The following is a 19,829-nucleotide window of genomic DNA, read 5'->3' as shown; positions in this document are numbered from 1 at the left end:
GGGTTGATAATCTTTTCACGGGTAAAATGTTACGACTAAATTTCATATACACGAAAATGAACGTGTAGATGTAAATATTAAATTATATCTAATATTCCCGAGGACTAAATTTCAGTTTCTAAGTCTTGTTTAGAGCAGACTTCCGCAGATTCTACTTGTGCGTTTGCATCTCGTCTTCCTCTTCACGTGATAAAATTTTAAGAGTTGAAGGAAGAGGAAGTGGGGATCGTCTGAAATTTGATCACGATAACAGACTTACTGATAAACCGATGTATAAAATCTAGTACGTCGTGATCAAACTTCCATTCTATCTATAATGTGTTAAAAAGAGGCTCGAAGAACGCCAGCGCGCAACTGTTGTACTTTCTGGTGGCATCGTCACGTTCCATCGCTATCTCTGTAAGCATTGCATTAACCGAAATTGCACATAATTAATCAAAGTCTCGTGAAAATTTTCCACAATTTGTGGCTGCTGTGATTTTGCCGTCAGTTCTAAAATGCACTATGCAAACTCGCCACTGTTTTGTTTTCCATGACAATCGCGATGTGTTCGACTTAAAGATGAAACTCATTTCTCGTTTCGTTTTGATATTTGACGAATTATATTTTTTTTTTTTTTTTTGGTATAAGAACTTACATATTAAAAAAGAGAAAAATATTATTCTGTATTTAAGTTTCTGGCACCAACTAAGGTATTCCTATATTTTATTTTAGTCCAATACAAGAAGAAATAAGAAATATGGACGAATCGCGCATTAAACGGTGGCCGCAGTATTTAGCAGCGATTACAGGTAACTTAAAATCTTACGTAGCATAATGCTTTCTAAAAATAATGCTTTTTAGAAGCAAATTTTTTGACACGATTAGACTGCGGAACAATTAAAGAATTTAAAAATATTGTCATACTATTCACAACTTATTAAAACCCTTGAAGAAAGAAATAATGGACAATTTTTCCAAATTAATAAACCTGCAGACTATAATAATACCTCTTGATCTAAACGTTTAAAAATCGTACGTTTCACGTACAACAGCAACAGCCTGCTATAAATAGTAAGTTTTGTACGTTTAACTTTTACCGAAACACAGCCACCTTATCAATGGCAACATCTGGAGCCCACATAGGCTGGACTTCACCGACACTCCCGAAACTGAAGTCTCCGGAATCTCATATTTTCTTGACTTCTGATGACGCATCATGGATCGCCTCGTTCGTTCTTCTTGGCTCTATACCGGGCAACGTTTTCGCAGCTTTCATAGTAGATTGGCTCGGCCGAAAGATCTGCCTCTTAATAGCTGGAATACCATTGACAGTCGGTTGGATTCTAATCCTGATTGCACGGAGCCCGTACGTCTTATATATCTCGAGATTCATCAGCGGATTTGGCCTTGGCGTGGCGTACGTCGTGTGTCCCATGTACATCGGCGAGATCGCCGACAAGGATATCAGAGGGTCCTTGGGCTCTTTCATCAAGCTGATGGTGACTTTCGGCGAGTTGTACGCTCACGCGATTGGACCTTTCGTCTCCTACAACTGCCTGACTTACAGTTGCGTTGTTATTCCGATTATCTTCTTCGTGACGTTCACCTGGATGCCCGAATCTCCGTACTTCTTATTAATGAAGAATCGCGAGAGTCAAGCAATGAAGAGTTTGAAGTCGCTCAGAAGATATGCCACGGAAGAACAACTGGAAGAAGACATGGAACAGATACAGAAGTCCGTGATCCGCGACCTCACGGACAAAGGACACTTCTGGGACCTTTTCAATACTCCCGGCAATAGAAAAGCTGTCATGATCAGTTTCGGTCTACAGCTGGTACTCCAATTCAGCGGTCTAGCTGCGATAGAATCGTATACCCAAGAAATTCTTGAAGAAGCTGACACAGATTTGTCAGCTGGGATAGCAGTGATCATCTTAAGCATGTTGCAGCTCTTCGCTGGACTTGCAGCTGCAGCTCTGGTAGACAAGCTAGGCAGAAGGCCTCTACTTTTGATCACGACCCTGCTCGGTGGATTGTCCTTGGCCATAACCGGAACGTTCTACTTCCTCAAGTTCCAGATGTTCGTCGATATGTCGAACGTTGGCTGGATTCTTCATGCCTCTGTAATATTCTACGAACTCATTATAGCGTTAGGTTTAAATCCATTGTCCTACATGATGCTTGGAGAACTGTTCCCTACAAACGTGAAGGGAGCTGCTGTCTCTTTAGCAAACGTGTGGGCTTCCCTGTGGGCATTTTTCGTCTCGAAAATGTATCAAGTTATTTCCGATTCGTGTGGAGTCTATACGTCCTTCGGTTGGTTTGCTGTTAGTTGTTTTCTCGGTATCGTCTTTATCTTCTTCGTGGTGCCGGAAACCAAAGGGAAATCGTTGCTAGAAATACAAGAGGATCTAAACTGTAAGAAGAGGGAACAACAGAAAGGGCAAACGAAAAAGAGGGAAAATCAGGTATGTACTCTTGCTTAGATTCGGAAAAGTATGGTTTTTTCTGATGACGGTGGTCTATTCAATTGATTAATAATGGATTTCTACAAGTTTTTACAATATTTTATACCCGGGAAACCTGATTATTTTACATTAATTTTTTTGAATTTTACTATTTGTATAGAAAAATCATGATATTCTGATACACAACAAAATGGAGCATTCAACCCTCCAGTGCACGAGTTAGGTTAGTGGAAACCATGAAAAATATTCTTCTGTTTTTTGTTATTCTCTTTAAATTTCACGGAAATTTTGAACAATCTACATAAATACGTAGATGAAAAAAGGATCTTTTAACTATAGTACTTTAATAAAATTCACCTTCAACCGTGCACTGAAGAGTTAAGGAATCACAGTTTTGTGCAGTAACAAATGAAAATATAGAATTAAAGTTAATCTTGATATTTCGTAGCACAAGAAAACAATTAATCAGTCAAAATTGAATAGTAAGTAAAACATTGATTTATAATATTTGTCAGATTTCTTGATTTTATTGCAGCTGACAAGTATCTTCATTAAAAATCGAAGACCGCTATTTTCATTCGAATTTTGACGACATCTAAGCAATTGATTTTGAGCAAACGTTTTTCACGTAAATTAACAATCTATACACGTGTCAATTATACCTGATATTTCCGCATTAACGTTACCTTACACTTATAACTAGAGTTATTTTAAATATTTTCAAGTTTTTCCTTCAAGTTTTTTTCTCTTCTAACTTAGAATATAAGAAGTGTTACTTTTTAAACGAGGGCCCCTATCTCATTTAATAAAACTTGCTTCGGTTAGAGTGATACAATTTTTTACGAAATGTTCCTTATTAGCAATGGTGTGTTCCAATAAGTTACTAAAAGACATTTATCGTAAATGTATTGACGTAAAAAAATGTTCACCGACGCTGTCAGCGATAACCGAAGCAATTTTGACCGAGAATAGTGCGATTTTCTCCATGTTTTCTTGAAATTAATTCCAGGAGTGGAAGAATTTTTTGAAATCATGCGATAGTATGTGTGCGCTAGTCAGGATTCCGACCGCAAAGAGCAAACTCGCATGACCATCTTCTTTCCCTTTCAGGCAGGGTTAAACGTTGAGACTGATAGATATTAAATTAATCGTAAGCTATATATTTATTTACTGCCAAATGACGTTACATGGTAACAGGAACCAGCACTGAACTAATGTGATAAAACGGAAATTCATCAATTCTCAACTCATCGAAGCGAACCAAAATTATTCAATCCGTGGATTACCGTAACGCCTAACGCTTCAAGAACACTGACTTCTCAGGTTCACGTTGTATTATGTAGCATGACAACGTACAATTGTCAAAGGAAACTGAACGCGACGAACGGAACAAACAGAAGGTGATACACGGATTAAATATCGAAGCTCTTAGGGAAACATATTTTCCTTGTAACTAGTTTGGCTTTTAAGAACATCTAATATCCCTTTGAGGCAGGGTGCGAGAAACATAATTAATAACGCGATTACGATTAAACGTTATCAAAGTGCGCCGTGTATTATCGCGAGTATGTAAAATGGCGCGCACTAATGGCCCTGTTGCAGAAAGGATTTCAGTGAGCACCGTAGCGTGATTAATTTTATGCACACTATACATTTCAGATAGAAGCGAACGATTAATACAAAAATAGCCGCAGCATTGATTCGACTATACAAGAGAATAGATTTGCCACTGTTATTTTTCCAATTGTTCAAGACTGTCAGTAACGTAAATTAAAATGTTATGTCTGATCACGCTACGGAATATATGCTATTACACTAGAGATATAAGGACTTTTAGTCCGAGTTACATTGGAATAAGCCAATTTAAATGTTCCCTTCCTATAGGAACTGATGTTTCTAAGATCTTAATTGTATGCAACATTCCTCCCGTATAATCGGCCCCGCTCGGTCCGCGTAATGCGATTATAGGGGACGCTGGATCTGTTTTTGCGTTCCTTTCGTTCGCTGTCGGCTCGCTGCTGTATTAATGGAGGCAAATCGCCTCGACGTGCTACGAACAGCAGATGTAATTAGATATAAACGGGGTCGATGGAGCACGATTATACGAAAGGAATATTGTGTTTATTGTATAATGCGTTTTAACTCAACTATTACGTTCACGCAATTGCACGACTCTCTACAATTCCCTTTCAGGCAGGGTGGAAAATAATCGAGATGTACTTTCGTTCAGATTTCTACCATGTAGAAGTTTGCAATTTATAGTGTTAATAAAGATTATTATTTAAGCGATGCAACGAAATCGTCGAGACTCATCTTATTTATGTCTTCAACCTGGTCTACCATTTTTCCAATCAAACGTCCAAAAATAAATCATTTTTTTCTCTTACTAGAACAGATATTTCATTCGTGAATATTCATGAATTTTCAATCTATTTCGACAATTAAGAGACTAAAAATCTAGAAATATCGCTTACTTGTAAAACGAAGACTATATTTTGTCGAAGAGGGTATTTGTACGATTTTCATGAAGAATGATAAAGTGAAAATGAAAATACAACTATGGACAACTAGCATGTATATTTTTTGCATTATCATACTCATTATACATAAATGTTATTACAATATATAAACATAAATCTTAATATCTCATTCATTAACATCTTGCAACGTTGTATGATACATGTTTTGTAGTCGAGATAGTTATTACGATTTATGGCGGTAAAATATTTTGTTTACGCCCTATATTAAATTCTTAACTTCATTTGGGGTCGAGTTTCGTAATCGGTGATATATACACTCAAAAGAACATAAAAAATGTCGTGTAATAACAATTGTTTTAGTTGTAAAAAAAATTACCTTTCACTTCCCTAAAAATTATAACAGATACATATAACCATATTAACGCATTATTCTACATAGTAGGAAACCAGTAGAAATGAATAATTGAAATAAAAAATAAATTAGTATAGTAGTTTCTGAATGATTTCGAATGAAAGTTTTTGACAAACAATACAGGTAGAAAAATTTTCCATTGTTTTTTTGGGTGTATACATGTACTCCCACGAAAGAATGGTAAGTATATGCATGTGTCACGCGGACGAATTCACTCACACGGCTCATTTATTTATTACTATGACTTCGAACTCGTTTTCAGATCGACATTTGACTAGCGAACGTGTAACGTGCTGCGTAAGCGTACAATAGTTAGTGTCCTATATTTTATTTCTCATAACTGTAAAAAAAATAATTGCGAGGTTATTACGATCTTTATAACCCGACGCCGTCCAATTACCTCCTAACTACATACTATTTACATCTGTGCCCTCTAACGAATCTTAAAATGCAAAACTGATTCTATCGTGGCTTAGGGGAATATTTATATATAACAAAAAAAAAAAAAAAAAATAGCCAATATTCTCTGTAATTCTAAAGAAACAACGAGAAAATCGTTTTCTTGTTACGTTGTTTTTCGTTAATTCTCTATGTCGAAAGGAAGACGCAAGGGAGACGACAAACAGCGTGAAAATTAATCACCTCGCAATTAAAAAATTCTGTAGACACTTCTAGCTTTATTGTTTCCTCGTTAAGTTTATTTACTCTGCAACAATGTCGCTCACGATACATCCCAAACGATACATCCACGCGGTCTCGCTTCCGCGGGCGTCTCTCATTACTAGACTACGGATTTCATGCATTTATGACAAAAATGTACTCACTTTTGTTCGAAACAATCGAAAGATTAAAAGAATTGAGCAGTATCGATTCATTGGTTTTGGCCTATTCAAATGATTAAAGACAGAAAGATACTACCACAAGTGGCTCTTGTATCTTCGAAAGGGACGCAGAAAACTTTTATTTTGCATGAATATCCGCGGTCTATGCGTTACACAGAATACACACGTGCAATCAGAGTCGCACAACACTTTGATTGTCGAAGGAGATAGCGACGCTACTCGTAATTATCACCTCAACACAACAGATATTCTCCTCTTCATTTTGGCACGCACGCATTACCCTCGAGTCAATCTAACGGTTATGCAACCGTTAATTCTCATAATATTGCAACAACAATTCTTGGCTCCATCTTCCCATAAAGTTTTCGGTAACGTAGGAACAGATCACGAAGAACCATTACAATTTTCGCTACATCGTTTTTTCTCAACAACTATTGCCGCTCCCACTTGACAGCAGGCTCTTTACGGTGTCATCGAATATAGTATTTAATGTTAACATAATTCTGTTGTTAGAAGAAGATTTAAAGGTGAAGCAGAAATCATGATCCTGGCTATGTCCGTCCCCGAGGAGAACTATATTCAAGTGCATTCTTTTTAAATGGATTTTATCGAAGCATTTTAAATAAGAATAAGGTTAACAAGTCTTTCTGTTCGTGCACAGATGTAGTTTGTTGTATTTACGCGAGATCTAAATGGAAAGTCAAACAAAATTATCCGAAGTAGCTCCGCGTTCAACGCGCATAACATTTTTTAACTACCTTGCTAAATTAATCAGTGCTCGCTAGAATTCTCGTCTAATACTCTCTTCTGTATTCAAAAGTCAGCCGTTATTCATAGAGTTGTTGAATTAATAAACTTACAAATGATCGTTGAAAGATACGTTCTACTTGGCGAAATCGCTACATTTGTTCTACTGATAATATAAAAAGAAAAGATTTCATACTTCTCTTAATTCCCGTTTAGAAGTACAGTAAAGTCTTGATCAAAGACCAATCAGATGGACGTTCTCCTCACGAATAGAGTTCCTACGTCACTGTACTGAACACATGTTAATCCATATACATAGTAGCTTCGGGAACACATGCTGAACCAGGGGCGTATTATCTCTTGCTCTTACATGTGAACTCGCTCACCGGAAGAAAGCTCTAGTAAAGTACTAGTAAAGTGCTCTACTGGTAGCAGTAAAGACTTCTCGCGTTAGGCCAAATCATTTTTACGGCTCCGCGATTCTCTTCGACCGAGAACGTTCAGAGTGCTTTAAGAGGATTCATAGTACTTAGGTACGTCCGAATCGTTCGCGCACACCGTTCTTATTAAGCGGTGTTACATGCTATGCGAAATCAGATTTTCCTTTCGAAAAGATGCTGACAATAACATGTTTGCAAAGCTGATTGGACGCACAAATACTTGCAATTCAAGGAGTTATGATACTCATGTGTCGACTATTGGTTTAAAAGAAAATATATAAATTTTGTTTCTGCATACTTGTAAAGTACCGGATAATCCTCGTAAGTGAAAAAAAAAAATGAAAGGTAGATTTCGTGGAGACTGTACAATGGGAAATGGTGTTAACAACGCACCGTTGTGACTATACTGTTTACGTAGCTATAAGTATACGTGGTTTTACAAAAAATATCTGAACCTGTTGTACAACATTGACACGTGGCACGTTTTCAAACTGTGCCATCATTCGAGCCTCCCGTGTACGTAGTTTCGCATCAGAAGTCATTGTTTGATCGAACGTCAAACTTATCAATCAGGTGGCTGGAACTTTCAGAACGATAACACCTCCATCTATTATTCTGAACTTTGTCGAACAGTTCGTACGTAAACATCGTATCACTCAGATGCTGTGATCTACCCACCGAATATGGTCCCCTATGTTCTTTCCTATTTCTCGACACGAAAGAGACCGATCGAACGAGATTTTACGATATTGTCTCAAGGAAGCAAAATATATTGAAATGTATTAAGAGACTGCAGATCTTTATGCGAAATAAAAATTTCGGAGTTTAACCCTTAGGACTCGAACGGCGACTGTAAGGCGCCACTAAAAATTGCAGTATCATTATTCAAAATAATTTTAACGTTATCGTTTGTCTTTCATAAATTACTAAACACTTCGGTATTGTACGAGTAAATTGCGCCATTCCCGTATGTACAACATGAAAACAAATATATACAATTTTTTTGTTAAATCAAAATAAAAATATATTAAATTTTGGAGTTAAAATAGCTTCGAGTGCAAAGGGTTAATAGATTTTTTCTCTCAATATTTTGAATAAGCCGAGTGTAAGAAGACAGTGTTCTTTAATTCTTCTAATGTCTTTACTGTTTGAAATTTTACTTATTTAATTCTGTCGTAAATGTACAAATTCCGCGATCTATACAAATATTATATAACTAGATTCCGAGGTATGAATATAACAGTAGCAAGACATAGGAATCGATGTATTCGTCCGAACGAAGCTTATTATAACAGTAGAACTACAGAGCCATCGAAATGGCGGGTTCAAAATCTTTTAATTTACGACTACTGAGATTATAAAAATGTATTTGAAGACTTACCCAATAAATTTATTTCTTTGGGCATATATTATAATAAAAAACGCTGAAGATCTGCATAAATACATTCTTGATATTTCTATCAGAGTAATATAAAATAGTCACTTTTAGTGTCCCGTAAATCTAGTGTCAAAAGGGAATAAGGTATCTTTTTGTATCATTTCAAGGTTAAAGTAGCATTACGTTACCATTTTCAAGTTCAGATTTTCTTTATCAGACCACGTATACGTCAACAATTTGTCTTACTAACTGTACTATATTTCTTTTATCTTCGTTTTAAGCGAGTGCAACAAGTTTCTCGAGTATTCAAAGAAGAAACGATAAAATCTTCATCTTGTTAACAATGTACGGTTTCGGGATGTAAATTTAGCTTTACAAGATATCTTAAGACAACTCGTCGTGCAAGGGGCGACGGTCGATTGTGCGACGCAGATACGTTACAAAAGCTTCGCAAATTCCTTCGCGTCAGCCATTGTAAACGCCTTGTGCAATTGTTAAGGTTAGGTCTTCGTTAATTGTACAAACTGGCTGCTCGGTAACATTTTCTTCGATCTCGACGAAAAGCAACGATCTTGAAAAAGGACGATATTCAGAGATTAATTTTAAGGTAATACTGAAATCCGAAACTGTTCGATTGTTGAATTCTTTTTTCAAGAATCTCCTCTAAATATGGTCTCTTGATCGAAAAATCTTTGTCACAGAAGTTTAAGGTTTTATAAAACAAGGGTGACATCTCATAAGGACGGCCGTCTTCAGAGTAATAGAGGAATAGAGTATTAGCATAATTGATAATTCGGCGCAAAAGACAAGAATTGACGAGATAGAAACTGGTTGAGCGTCGATGGATAAAATGATTTATTCATCATACTGTGATCACTACTATGACTAATACTGTTATAGTATATATCATTAACGCCGAGTGATGCGTGTCAATAATTTCCTCCGATATTACAAACTTTATATCAATTTTTATTCTAACAAATATTATTTATTTCTATTCGCTCCATATCTCCTTATCATACCTTCGATATCTCGCTAACCTTATACGATAAGTTGCACATTATAATATTTATTCTCTTTAGGTAATACCTGTCAAACTCTCATTAGCGAACGTTGCGTTACCAAGAAATATTTTATTTGCTTCGTATACAAGCAAGACGAACCGTTCCATACGTATTCGGAAATAATAGTGTTCACACGTTCGATATTTTGGAATTGAGCGAACCTTCAATTGCGTTCTTATTCGGTATATTTTTAATTCTAAAAAAAGATAGACTTTTATCAACCTAAGGCAAAAGTTATGTTATTGTTTTAGGTCAAGCATCCTCCAACGGTTCTCTTCCATCCATCGGTTCGGTAATTATTCAATCGTCTCGTCTATCGAAAATTATTCATGCTAAACTACTTACCAGGGACCATCCACAAGTGGCAATTTAAAAACTCCACAGAGGTAGAACACTGAAAATTATTAGTCACGTATCCCCTTTATTGGCAATCGTCCATACCGAAGGGGCGAAAACAGCTCTCAAAATTTCGAGTGGGAAACCTATTCGATCGAACAGGAAATTGCAAAACTGTACAAAAAGATTGATGCTGCAAGACTATGATAACCTTTTAAACGACGTAATCGTTTAACTAAACTTTTCGAGAAACCCTCTATTTAAAAAATGTTTGAAAACTGAACATCTAACATATATTAAAATAATAATAATAATTTACTTAAACAAGTTTTTATAAGAATTGTTTCATTGTACCATGACCTTACACCTTCAATTATTTATAATTTATATAACTAGATGTAGATGTAGAATGTTCAATATATGTTGAAATAACTTATTTACCAGAATCAATTTTTATTCGAATTGTTTAGAAAGGAAATATAGAGAGTTATTTCCATCTTTTCAGTAGACGATTGCCGACAGAAAAACACGTTTTATATTTTTCAATATTCTAATTTAGTATTATTTTTCAGCTAAATCGATGATAATCACTTCGAGATGGTCACTAAAAAGCGAAGTCTCAAAAACTGTAGCATATACATGGTGTTTACATTATTACTAGCCAACATTTCTAGTTTCTGTACTGTCAAATACCATAGTAGGAAAAATTGATCTTATTTATTTAATTCCTGGGTTTATAACACTTGTGAGATTGCTACATTCGTATTGAAAGTCTCGCTTACTTCACAAAAAATTATGTAACTTTAAGAACATATAAAAAACGCAATAGAACTTCTTTCTTTTTTTTATTTATGAGAAAACGAGGTTTAGTAATAACGCAAACATCATGCATTATACATGCTGACGAAAAATACTCCGAATGATTTTAAAAATCAGTAGGTATAATTTTGAAATTTTGCTGGATTCGAAATGGCTTCTGGACATAGTGGTACCATCAATACAATGAAGTTACACAATGGAAGAAAACAATAAAATATTTCAAGCGTCGCATCAGGATTTAATATATTTTTAGGCCAATCTAAACAAAATCATATCTTCTAAAAAATTTGTTCAAAGCATCCAAGCCTTTTTCTCAGAGGCACATGTGTACGTTTCGAAGTAAGGAAACATTCATTCGTCGCTCTTCGAATAAGGGTACGCACACAGTCTAGTAGAAAGAAGTATTGTATTCGGATAATGGAAGTCCCTACTTCGTATTCTTTGGACAGTACATTAAACAACATTCCTCGAAACAAGTCGTCGACGCGTTTATTTACGAGAGCTACTTTTTTTATAGGTCAAAGGGGATGGACGATCAAAGGATTAATTACATTTCACTGTGAAATGAACTCCGTTAAAAAAAAAACACTATTGCTTCCACGTTAAATTAGTTACTGGAAGATACGTATGCTAGAGTGTAACGGAAAAGAATTTTTTAATCGCACCGCTACTCTTCTTAATGTACAAAATCTTACATGTAATACTCGCTCTCTCTCTCTCTCTCTCTCTCTCTCTCTCTCTCTCTCTCTCTCTCTCGCTCTGCACTACGATAACGTAATTTTACAACAGACACCGTTTCGTCTAACTCTCGAGACAGTTTATATTTTACAAACAACCGACAACAGCAATTATACCGTCTACTTCTCTAAGGATCAATGCTCGATGCTAAATATACAGTTCGTTTACAAGGTTTCATGCGTGGTCATGTAACAACAGCTGAAATCATACGAACATCTCCTTACAAATAAACAATAGACATAACAATGTGTTAGTTTGGTGCAAAAATAATTGCGGTTTTCATTAGTTTGTACTTCGCTACTGATTTCAAGTCATCAGTTTCAAAGAAGTCAAGGAAGTAGAAGAGGGGATAGCGATTTTCTTATTACGAAATAAAAAGCGTCGTCTTATATCGGAATCGCGACGGGTCACGAATGACTCCGGCATAGCATACGGAGGGTTCAAACGCTTCGTAACATTCGCAAAGCAAAATAACTTTAACATTCAAGAACTAAAACCGCAATTATTTTTGCACCAACCTAACGTTTCTCCCGTAACATCCGAGTACATAGATTATCTCTTAAAGTGGAAGACTTTCGCGAAGTATAATAAATTATATCGGAATTATTATATAATTTCACTTGAAAGTAACGCTGGTATCGTGAACGAAAGTTCGAGTTCTAAAAACCGTTTCACTTAATTTTAATAACTAAACGATTGCGTAAATTTCAACATCCTTGCAAACACTACTCCCCCGCCCCCCCTCTCTCTCTCTTTCTCTCTCTCTTAAAATTGTCTTTTTCAGCAGCTCCAATGGAATAACTTTCGTAACAATTTTTGGCATTCTTATGGAATGAGAAGAGAAATTACTTTGTTGCAAAAATATTAACATTTCAACCTTCCTTCCAACAAGAATTTGCTCGGAATTTCGCTCGTACCCTTCAGGTACTTGCTTTGGGTCGATTCGTAAATTATATCAGGCCGTTTAGAAAATTCTGTGGATTGCTCATAGAAGGCATCTTTTGTTTTTTTTTTTGTTACGAATTAGGTATTCCAAAATGAATATGCACAGTGTATTCCTCAGATTTCCGAAAAATGGTTTTATAACTGTGGTTTAAAATGCAGCCTGAAAAAGGCTGCAAAGGCAAAATCGATTAAGGAAGCTTACGATGGCAATATTATATCTGCAGATACATTTGGACACTGGTATAAATGGATTAGAAACAGAGATTTTGACTCATCTGATAAGAGACACAGTGGAAGCTCATTGATTTGAAAACAGACAAACTGTTACTTTCGTTGGACGAAACTTGTCTTGAAGAGAGAATTTCTAAATCAACAAACGAGCTTACAAAACAGTTGGAGAAAGGCAGAGATACTATTTGTAACCGATTGAAACAATTGGGCAAGATGCACAAATTATTTTTAACAATAAACTCGCAGAACTTTCCGAACGACCCAGTATTCTGTCAGAAATTAAATCGAGTTCTTACGTCGAGCAAAACGTTCGTGTATCAAAGGAACACGCGATTCGACATTATATTGTTTTTGACATGGTCGTAACAAATTTCGTACGATCTTCTAACTCGTCGTAATAACATTGATAACGAGCTGACCAAAGCGAGACACAATCGCCACGAATTTAACACGCACAGATTCGTATTCTTTGCGTGATTTCTCGCAAAGAACGTACTTCCGACTATGCGATCGAAAAAGCGAACTTACACGTCTTTTAGAAACGAAAGTGACGAAGTCGCAGAATCGATTCTACCTTGAAGATCTAATTAGGGGTCCATATTAATGCGGAATCGACAAATTGACCGACGTATACACAGCACTAATACGAACAAATGAAACTCGGAATCTTCGTGGCTGTATCGAAAACGTCACGAACACGATCGCAGCTACTGTCGTAAGAAAACTTCGACGCCGTTCCGAAAAAGCGACCGTCAATTCTGACGCTCCGGAATGAGGTTGCCATCGTCCTCTCCTATTTTGCGGTTCTTGTCCCAAATTCACTTCGTTTCGTCTCCCTTCCTCGGGTTAAACGTTCGTTCGAATGCGCATCGAAACAACCGATCTTTCCCTCGGAACGAACTTCTTACGGAGGTACCGTCGTGTTTTCGGCCGAGTAGTCCCTGTTCAGAGAGTTCAACAGTTCCTCGTTTTCCTTGCGCACTGAAAACATAAGCACACGTTAATACCGACAGCATACTTCTGCAGCGGATCCTACAAATATTTGAACTTCAAATTTCGAATTTTTGGCACATTGTTTACATTTAAACGGTTCGAATTTTGTAAACAAATATTGTACAGTAGTAAGCTGATATTCAATTTTGAAGTCTCTATTTCCATAATCTAGTTAAAACTAAGATAGTTTTCCATGATCTAGTCATCTAGTGGGTTGCAAAAGTAGAGGCTTCGAGTTTTAAAATGAATCTAGATTTACTAGTGTACTATTTTTATTAGCACGTTATCACAGTTTAAAATGTGGACAATTTTTCAAGAATTGAAAAGTTAGTGTTCAAATACTTTTTGGATCGAGTGTACATATTTTCATCTTGCTATAAAACACGTAATTAGAGGACAATAGTAAAGGATAAAATTATATCGCTACTTGAATGGAGGCGTTTGTATGTTTCAAAGTGAATGAACGAACAGGATGAATGTTTTTAAATATTATGTCTTGCCTAGGGGAAATACAATAGAATGTGGTAAATGTTTATAGTCGTGTATGTAAAAGGACATAGTTGTCTGTTTGAAAGGGCTACGCTAATAGAAGTGTGTGTGTACTCAAGTGTGCAACGGCCTGGGTGTTTCGAAGATCATGTCGAAACAATGAGAAAAAGTAAATAAAATATAAAAGCAGTATGCCAGAAAAAATTGAATTTGAAAATTCGTCAGGAGTGTGTGTTTTAGATTACTGTGCCTGTATTCTTAGCGGCACGCGGCAAATTTTCAAATTCGATTTCTTTTAAATGAGGGTCTCTATGCGGAAAGCCTACACTACATAAATATTTTATTTGGTTTCATGTCAAGTAAATTTTATTTGGAAATAAATCTATATTTTCTATTTGACTTTACTATGGTATCTCATTTGGTACCATTCAAGGGGTTCTTAATCCGAGTGTTAGATTGGATGACCTTCAAAAACTGGACTACGAGGTCATCCGGACAGGTTGCTATGGGAATTACCGAAAAATTCTGTCAAAATGGTACGGGTGTTGTACTTCAGACCACCTTGGTGACTAAAAACTACACTGAACTGACAGCAGGCTCTGGACTGGGAACATTAAACTGTCTAATCGGCATCCGTGATCCCGTATTGATACCTTTAAAGTTTAAATAAATTGTAGTCATCAATTCATTGAACTAACTTCAAGCTCTTGAATTGTGCAGACATTTTTACCTCTCCAAAATGTTCTGTGCGGTGTTTTCTAAACATTGTAAGTGAGTTAGAAGTTCATACAAGTTGGAGAATGAATAGTAGAATGATAGCAGAAATGTGTATTAACCGGGACAAGCTCGAGCGACCATCAATATGTACAATTTTATTCCGATATAAGACGACGCTTTTTATTTCGAAATAAGAAAATCGTTATCCCCTCTTCTTCTTTTGTAACTTGTTATGTGCTTGTTACTTGTAAATTTGTTGAAACAAGAACTGCGATAAAATATACTGGACGGACTTTATTGCTGATCTAAGAAAGTCTTTACCAATAAATAAATCTTTACCTACATAAATTTCTGCGGGTGTAATTTTTAATTACTCTAACTTAATTTGTTAAGTACGGTGGTCCGACAGACTGATCTCCCGGTTTTGAACGGGAAATGAAAAAGAAGTGATAGACATTACGAAATTTATTTATTATCGTGTACTTCCAAAGGCAAACCTTTTGCGATATTAATTCCCCAATCAAGGATTTAGGAAGCAATGAATTTGCTTTCAGGAATATGAAAAGCTACGATTAATTCCACCATAGCATAATTCAAGCATTACAATGAAATAACAATGTGTTTGATCGAGGAAATAACTTGGAACACATTGTTCGTTCTGCATAATAAAAGTATTTGTACAGTATTTATATCTTTTTCATCCATCCTCCAAAATCGGGTGATTATTTGAGCAGACCTCAAATTATGCTTAGTAACATTAGTCGACATTGAAATCTCCTCACAGAAAAGTAGATGTATTTCATTAATTTCAATGTGCCGAATTTATTTTTGTAATATTGCAAGCATATTCGACACTTTCGAAAATTAGACATTTTTTCACAAAATTGTAACTGCGACAAACAGATTACGCTGCTTTTCGGTACAAGAAATTAATCTCTTAGATTGATGAATGTACCAATTTGATTGATGAATCAATCAAATCTAATCTAAAAGTTTCTCCAGTATCGATAATTTTTGTTTGTGAAATTTGATGGTATCCGTTGTCCGGCCCAAGTATTGCGAAGATTGCTATTGAGAAACATACGTCCTCTCAGAAGTGATCTCTACGCATATAAATAAATTCTTGAGATTAACCTAATCGTCTAACTAAAAAAAGAAATTCCTACGACTATCATCAGGTGTTTTTGAAGAAAGTGACGTGTAAGCAATTTTCCTTTTTCCATCATTTTGTAAAAGCAACTTTAACAAAAAAAAAAACTGTTGCCTCACGTCGCTGAAGAAAAATTGATGGTAGGTATGCTTTCGTTCGAGCTGAAGAGAAAATGCATTTCAGGAACATCAACTTCAAATTAAAACTAAACGAAGTTAGGAACAACGTTCGAGAGGCACTTGAAAGCGTATACTATAATTCTCAAGAAAATTGAAAAGAAGAACATTATATGAAACCGGTGGAGGAGCTTTTATGAAGTATTTTAGGAGAGGTGTACCTTCGAAGCGTCGCGTCGTTTCACTTTGATTTTGTTTCTTATGTCACGGAAACAGTTTCTGATAAATACAACGAAAGGTTTCGAAATCGCGTCTTCATTTCAGGAGTGGAACAGTGAATAATGAATAACAAATAGTTCGCCTAATCAACAGTTTAACGCTACAAAAGAAAAATGAAATCGTAAAGCAAATTATTATTTTCTTTTAAATTAATGCGATATAGAAAATTTGTTACCAGATTCGGTTTCAACGTTCCAACATGTATGACAGACATCTGAACTTTTTCGTGAGAGTAAAAATTTCATTGTCGATTATTATAATTAGTAAAAATGATATTTTAAGTTGACACTTCCACTTTAACTATGAGTAACTGTAAATATTCTTATAAAATTAGACAGATATGAAGCGCTTTTTCAAAAAGTTATACTTTATTCTGCCAGTCTTAATGAGTTGTCTGAAATACAACTACTGTTTTTACAGTGACAAGTTGCCTGCGTTTGAAGTCAACAAAATTGTGTTACGAATATTGCAATCGACTATTATTGCGGATAGGAAAGTAATAATTATATTCAATGTTTAAGAAATTGTTTAATCAAAACACCCATAACAATTTAAAAATTGTTTACCCCATAAATCGAATGGGAACACCCCTTTAACCCTCATGTCGGTAGCCAATATTTTCTACGACGTTCAATGACGTATTACTTTATAGTTTCAGCACATACTTTTATGTCGTAAATTTAGTTAAAATCTGGAACAATTTTGCTATTTCTGAACAAGCTGATATTAAATTGGAATATTAAAAAGAGTTTAATGTTAAAAGATATTAGGATATTAAAAGGAATATTAAGAAAGTTTGAAAAAGAAATTGTCAGTAGGTCCACGGGTACTGACATAAAGGTTAAGGGTTAAAGTTGAAATAGCTATTCCGGTAACACTGAACGAGCAGTCATTAACCAGATCGAGTTTCGATAGCAGTCACGTCGAGAACACAACGTATGTTAAGCGAAGTCGAAGACTGATGGGTTCTTCAGGTTTCGAAGGATTTATGATAGGCACTTAAAACGCGTACAGTGGCACAAGGGGATGATATATGGGGCTAAGGGCTACTGTCGTCAGGTGGTGATCACGTTAAGTCATCCGAGTATCGATTGTCACGTGGATATTTTAGGAGAATAACGAGAGAAAGTTAGGCGCGGTGAGTAGTTTCGAAGTTGCGCTGCTTAAAACATAGGCGCATTATTCGTAGAGTGTGTGGCTACGAGGTCGCGAAGGCAAGGTTGTTCCTTCCTGTCAGTAAGAGGATTATGTTGGTGCACGCATAGAAAAAAAAATTAGATCATCATTAGATTAATCATTAATCAATAATGCTTCACACAGAGAGATTACAGCTCTATTTTGCAAAATAAACAAATATATTTTTGAAGATCAATATCTTTTACTAAAAAGGGGAAAAACAGTATTTCAACGGAAAAAACACTACCTGACAAATCAACGCACATGTTTTCATGATCTACAGAATTTGATAATCTTACACGTCTACCGAATAATCTGATATACACAACAATATTTTTTGTGATCGTCAAACAAAGGAAACACTGATTAGCTGTTTTAAAAATAACGTTGGAGTGATACTTATGAGTGGTAATCGTGATAAACATTGCCACTACTTGAATGGATTCAATGAGATACTTATTAGTGCTAATAATAAGTATCATGTTTGTTACCATATTACGCAGTATCGATAGAACGCGATTATGAAGCACTTTAAACCAATTTATAATAATCTGTATTTTTTTAATTCTTACATCTTTATGTTAAGCGTGGAATTGCGTTTTCCAGAACAACTCATTTGGACGGTATAATCCGAGGTATAACTTTTTGAAGATGCATGTATCTGTTTTTTCATACCAGTTACGATTTTGTGTGATATAGTTAAATTGTATTCGTAAGAATTTAAGTTAAGAGCTATGTTGAAACGATTAATTACGTGGCGCTCGATGTTCAGCAAGTTCCTTTGACCCTGTGGCGGGTCTCAGAAAAGTACTTTGAGTTAAGGTAACCACCACTGCAAGAATCGATGCAACCAGAAGGAAAATAAAGGTTCCCAGGATGATCATCGTGATTCGGCGATGTCGTCTTGCTTGTTCCGAATTCTCGGCATCTTCCACGCTTCCTCGTGCTTCTTTTATTTCGTTCTTTACAGGTCGAACAGAGTCCTTTCTACGAGCATTGCTCGCTCTGCGAGACTTTGCTGGTCTGACGGAGCTATTCCTTCTACCATTTCCTACAGATTATAATTGTTTAATCTTAGTTTACAGTTTGTTCTATCCCTTTTAAAATATTATTACGAAATCGACAACAAACTTTCTCGTTCACAGTATTGTTTGCATATAAGGTAAAATGATTGAGGAAATGTTACTTTTATACCTGATAATAGCTCTCTGTGTTTTACGTGAGCTGTTTAATACAAAAATGAAGAATTAAGCAAAAGATCTATGAAACACAGCAGTATATACGGATGTTACGCTTGCCTTATACAAGCCACGCTAAAATTCTATTTTTTTATTTAATAACAACTAAATCCTTGAGACGTGGTATTAAGCAAAACAGACAAATATTGACTTACACCACTTTTGCGTTAAACGACTTGTAATCATTAGGTGCTAACAATACAAGTACGCTACAAAATAAGCTTTCAATTATAGACAGTTGTAAATTCATTCATTTACAGACAGGCTGCTTTCTTAAAATAATGTTAATCAGTTTGCCACACGAATGAGACTCTGTGAGTTATACTTATGCACGGTATAATATCGCTGCGACGAACAATGGTAAACGCAAGTTTTATTAATTTGGCACTTTAAAGTAGAAGTAGTTCCTATGTGTCACGAGTTTATTGCGAAAGAAGCAAGCGAACGGTTTTAGGATTGCATTCATTGTCATTGTAAGAAATGTGAAAAGTTTTGGTGGGTTGAGTTTGGTTGGATTGATTTCATCGAGCTTTCTGCACCGAAGTGCAAAGTTCGAGTGTTTATTTTGCATAAATTCAACAGTTTTTCCCGGACTGGATTACGCAAACATTACACGGTATCCAACTAGCATTGTTTATTGATCGTTCGAATCCTGAATATCGACCGACTTTCGCGTGCTCTTTTCGGCCGTCTTCAGCATCTTGCACCGCTCAAGCACAAGCGATCTATAAAAACACGCATTCTCGAAGGCTTTCTGCAACATTTCGATAGCTTTAGAGTGGTTAGTTT

The 19,829-nt window shown here is 35.8% G+C and overlaps 2 protein-coding genes and 1 long non-coding RNA gene across 3 annotated transcripts in view; 2 read left to right on the top strand and 1 right to left on the bottom strand.

Annotated features, from left to right (window-relative positions):
* The first annotated feature begins 1 nt into the window (after nt 1).
* On the top strand, nt 2-4,749 carry LOC143357771 (facilitated trehalose transporter Tret1). The gene is made up of 3 exons (XM_076794366.1): nt 2-399; nt 715-791; nt 1,090-4,749. Exons 2-3 carry the CDS (start codon nt 740-742, stop codon nt 2,466-2,468), a joined length of 1,431 nt encoding a protein of 476 aa, XP_076650481.1. The 5' UTR covers nt 2-399; nt 715-739; the 3' UTR covers nt 2,469-4,749.
* Nucleotides 4,750-8,442: 3,693 nt separating this feature from the next.
* LOC143357930 (uncharacterized) lies at nt 8,443-10,745 on the top strand. The gene is made up of 2 exons (XR_013082901.1): nt 8,443-9,356; nt 9,454-10,745. It is a non-coding gene; the product is annotated as an uncharacterized LOC143357930 (long non-coding RNA).
* Nucleotides 10,746-10,887: 142 nt separating this feature from the next.
* The window catches only part of LOC143357928 (uncharacterized), a 52,623-nt gene continuing 43,681 nt past the window's right edge, over nt 10,888-19,829 (bottom strand). Inside the window, exon 4 of the mRNA XM_076794655.1 lies at nt 10,888-13,863. Coding sequence (XP_076650770.1) covers nt 13,787-13,863 — 77 coding nt within the window. The 3' untranslated portion in view covers nt 10,888-13,786. The remainder of the gene's footprint in view (nt 13,864-19,829) is intronic.

Source organism: Halictus rubicundus, chromosome 10 (assembly GCF_050948215.1).
Source record: "Halictus rubicundus isolate RS-2024b chromosome 10, iyHalRubi1_principal, whole genome shotgun sequence".
NCBI lineage: Eukaryota > Metazoa > Arthropoda > Insecta > Hymenoptera > Halictidae > Halictus > Halictus rubicundus.
Note: the sequence above shows the minus strand (reverse complement) of the source record. Positions and strands in the feature narration are given on the sequence as shown.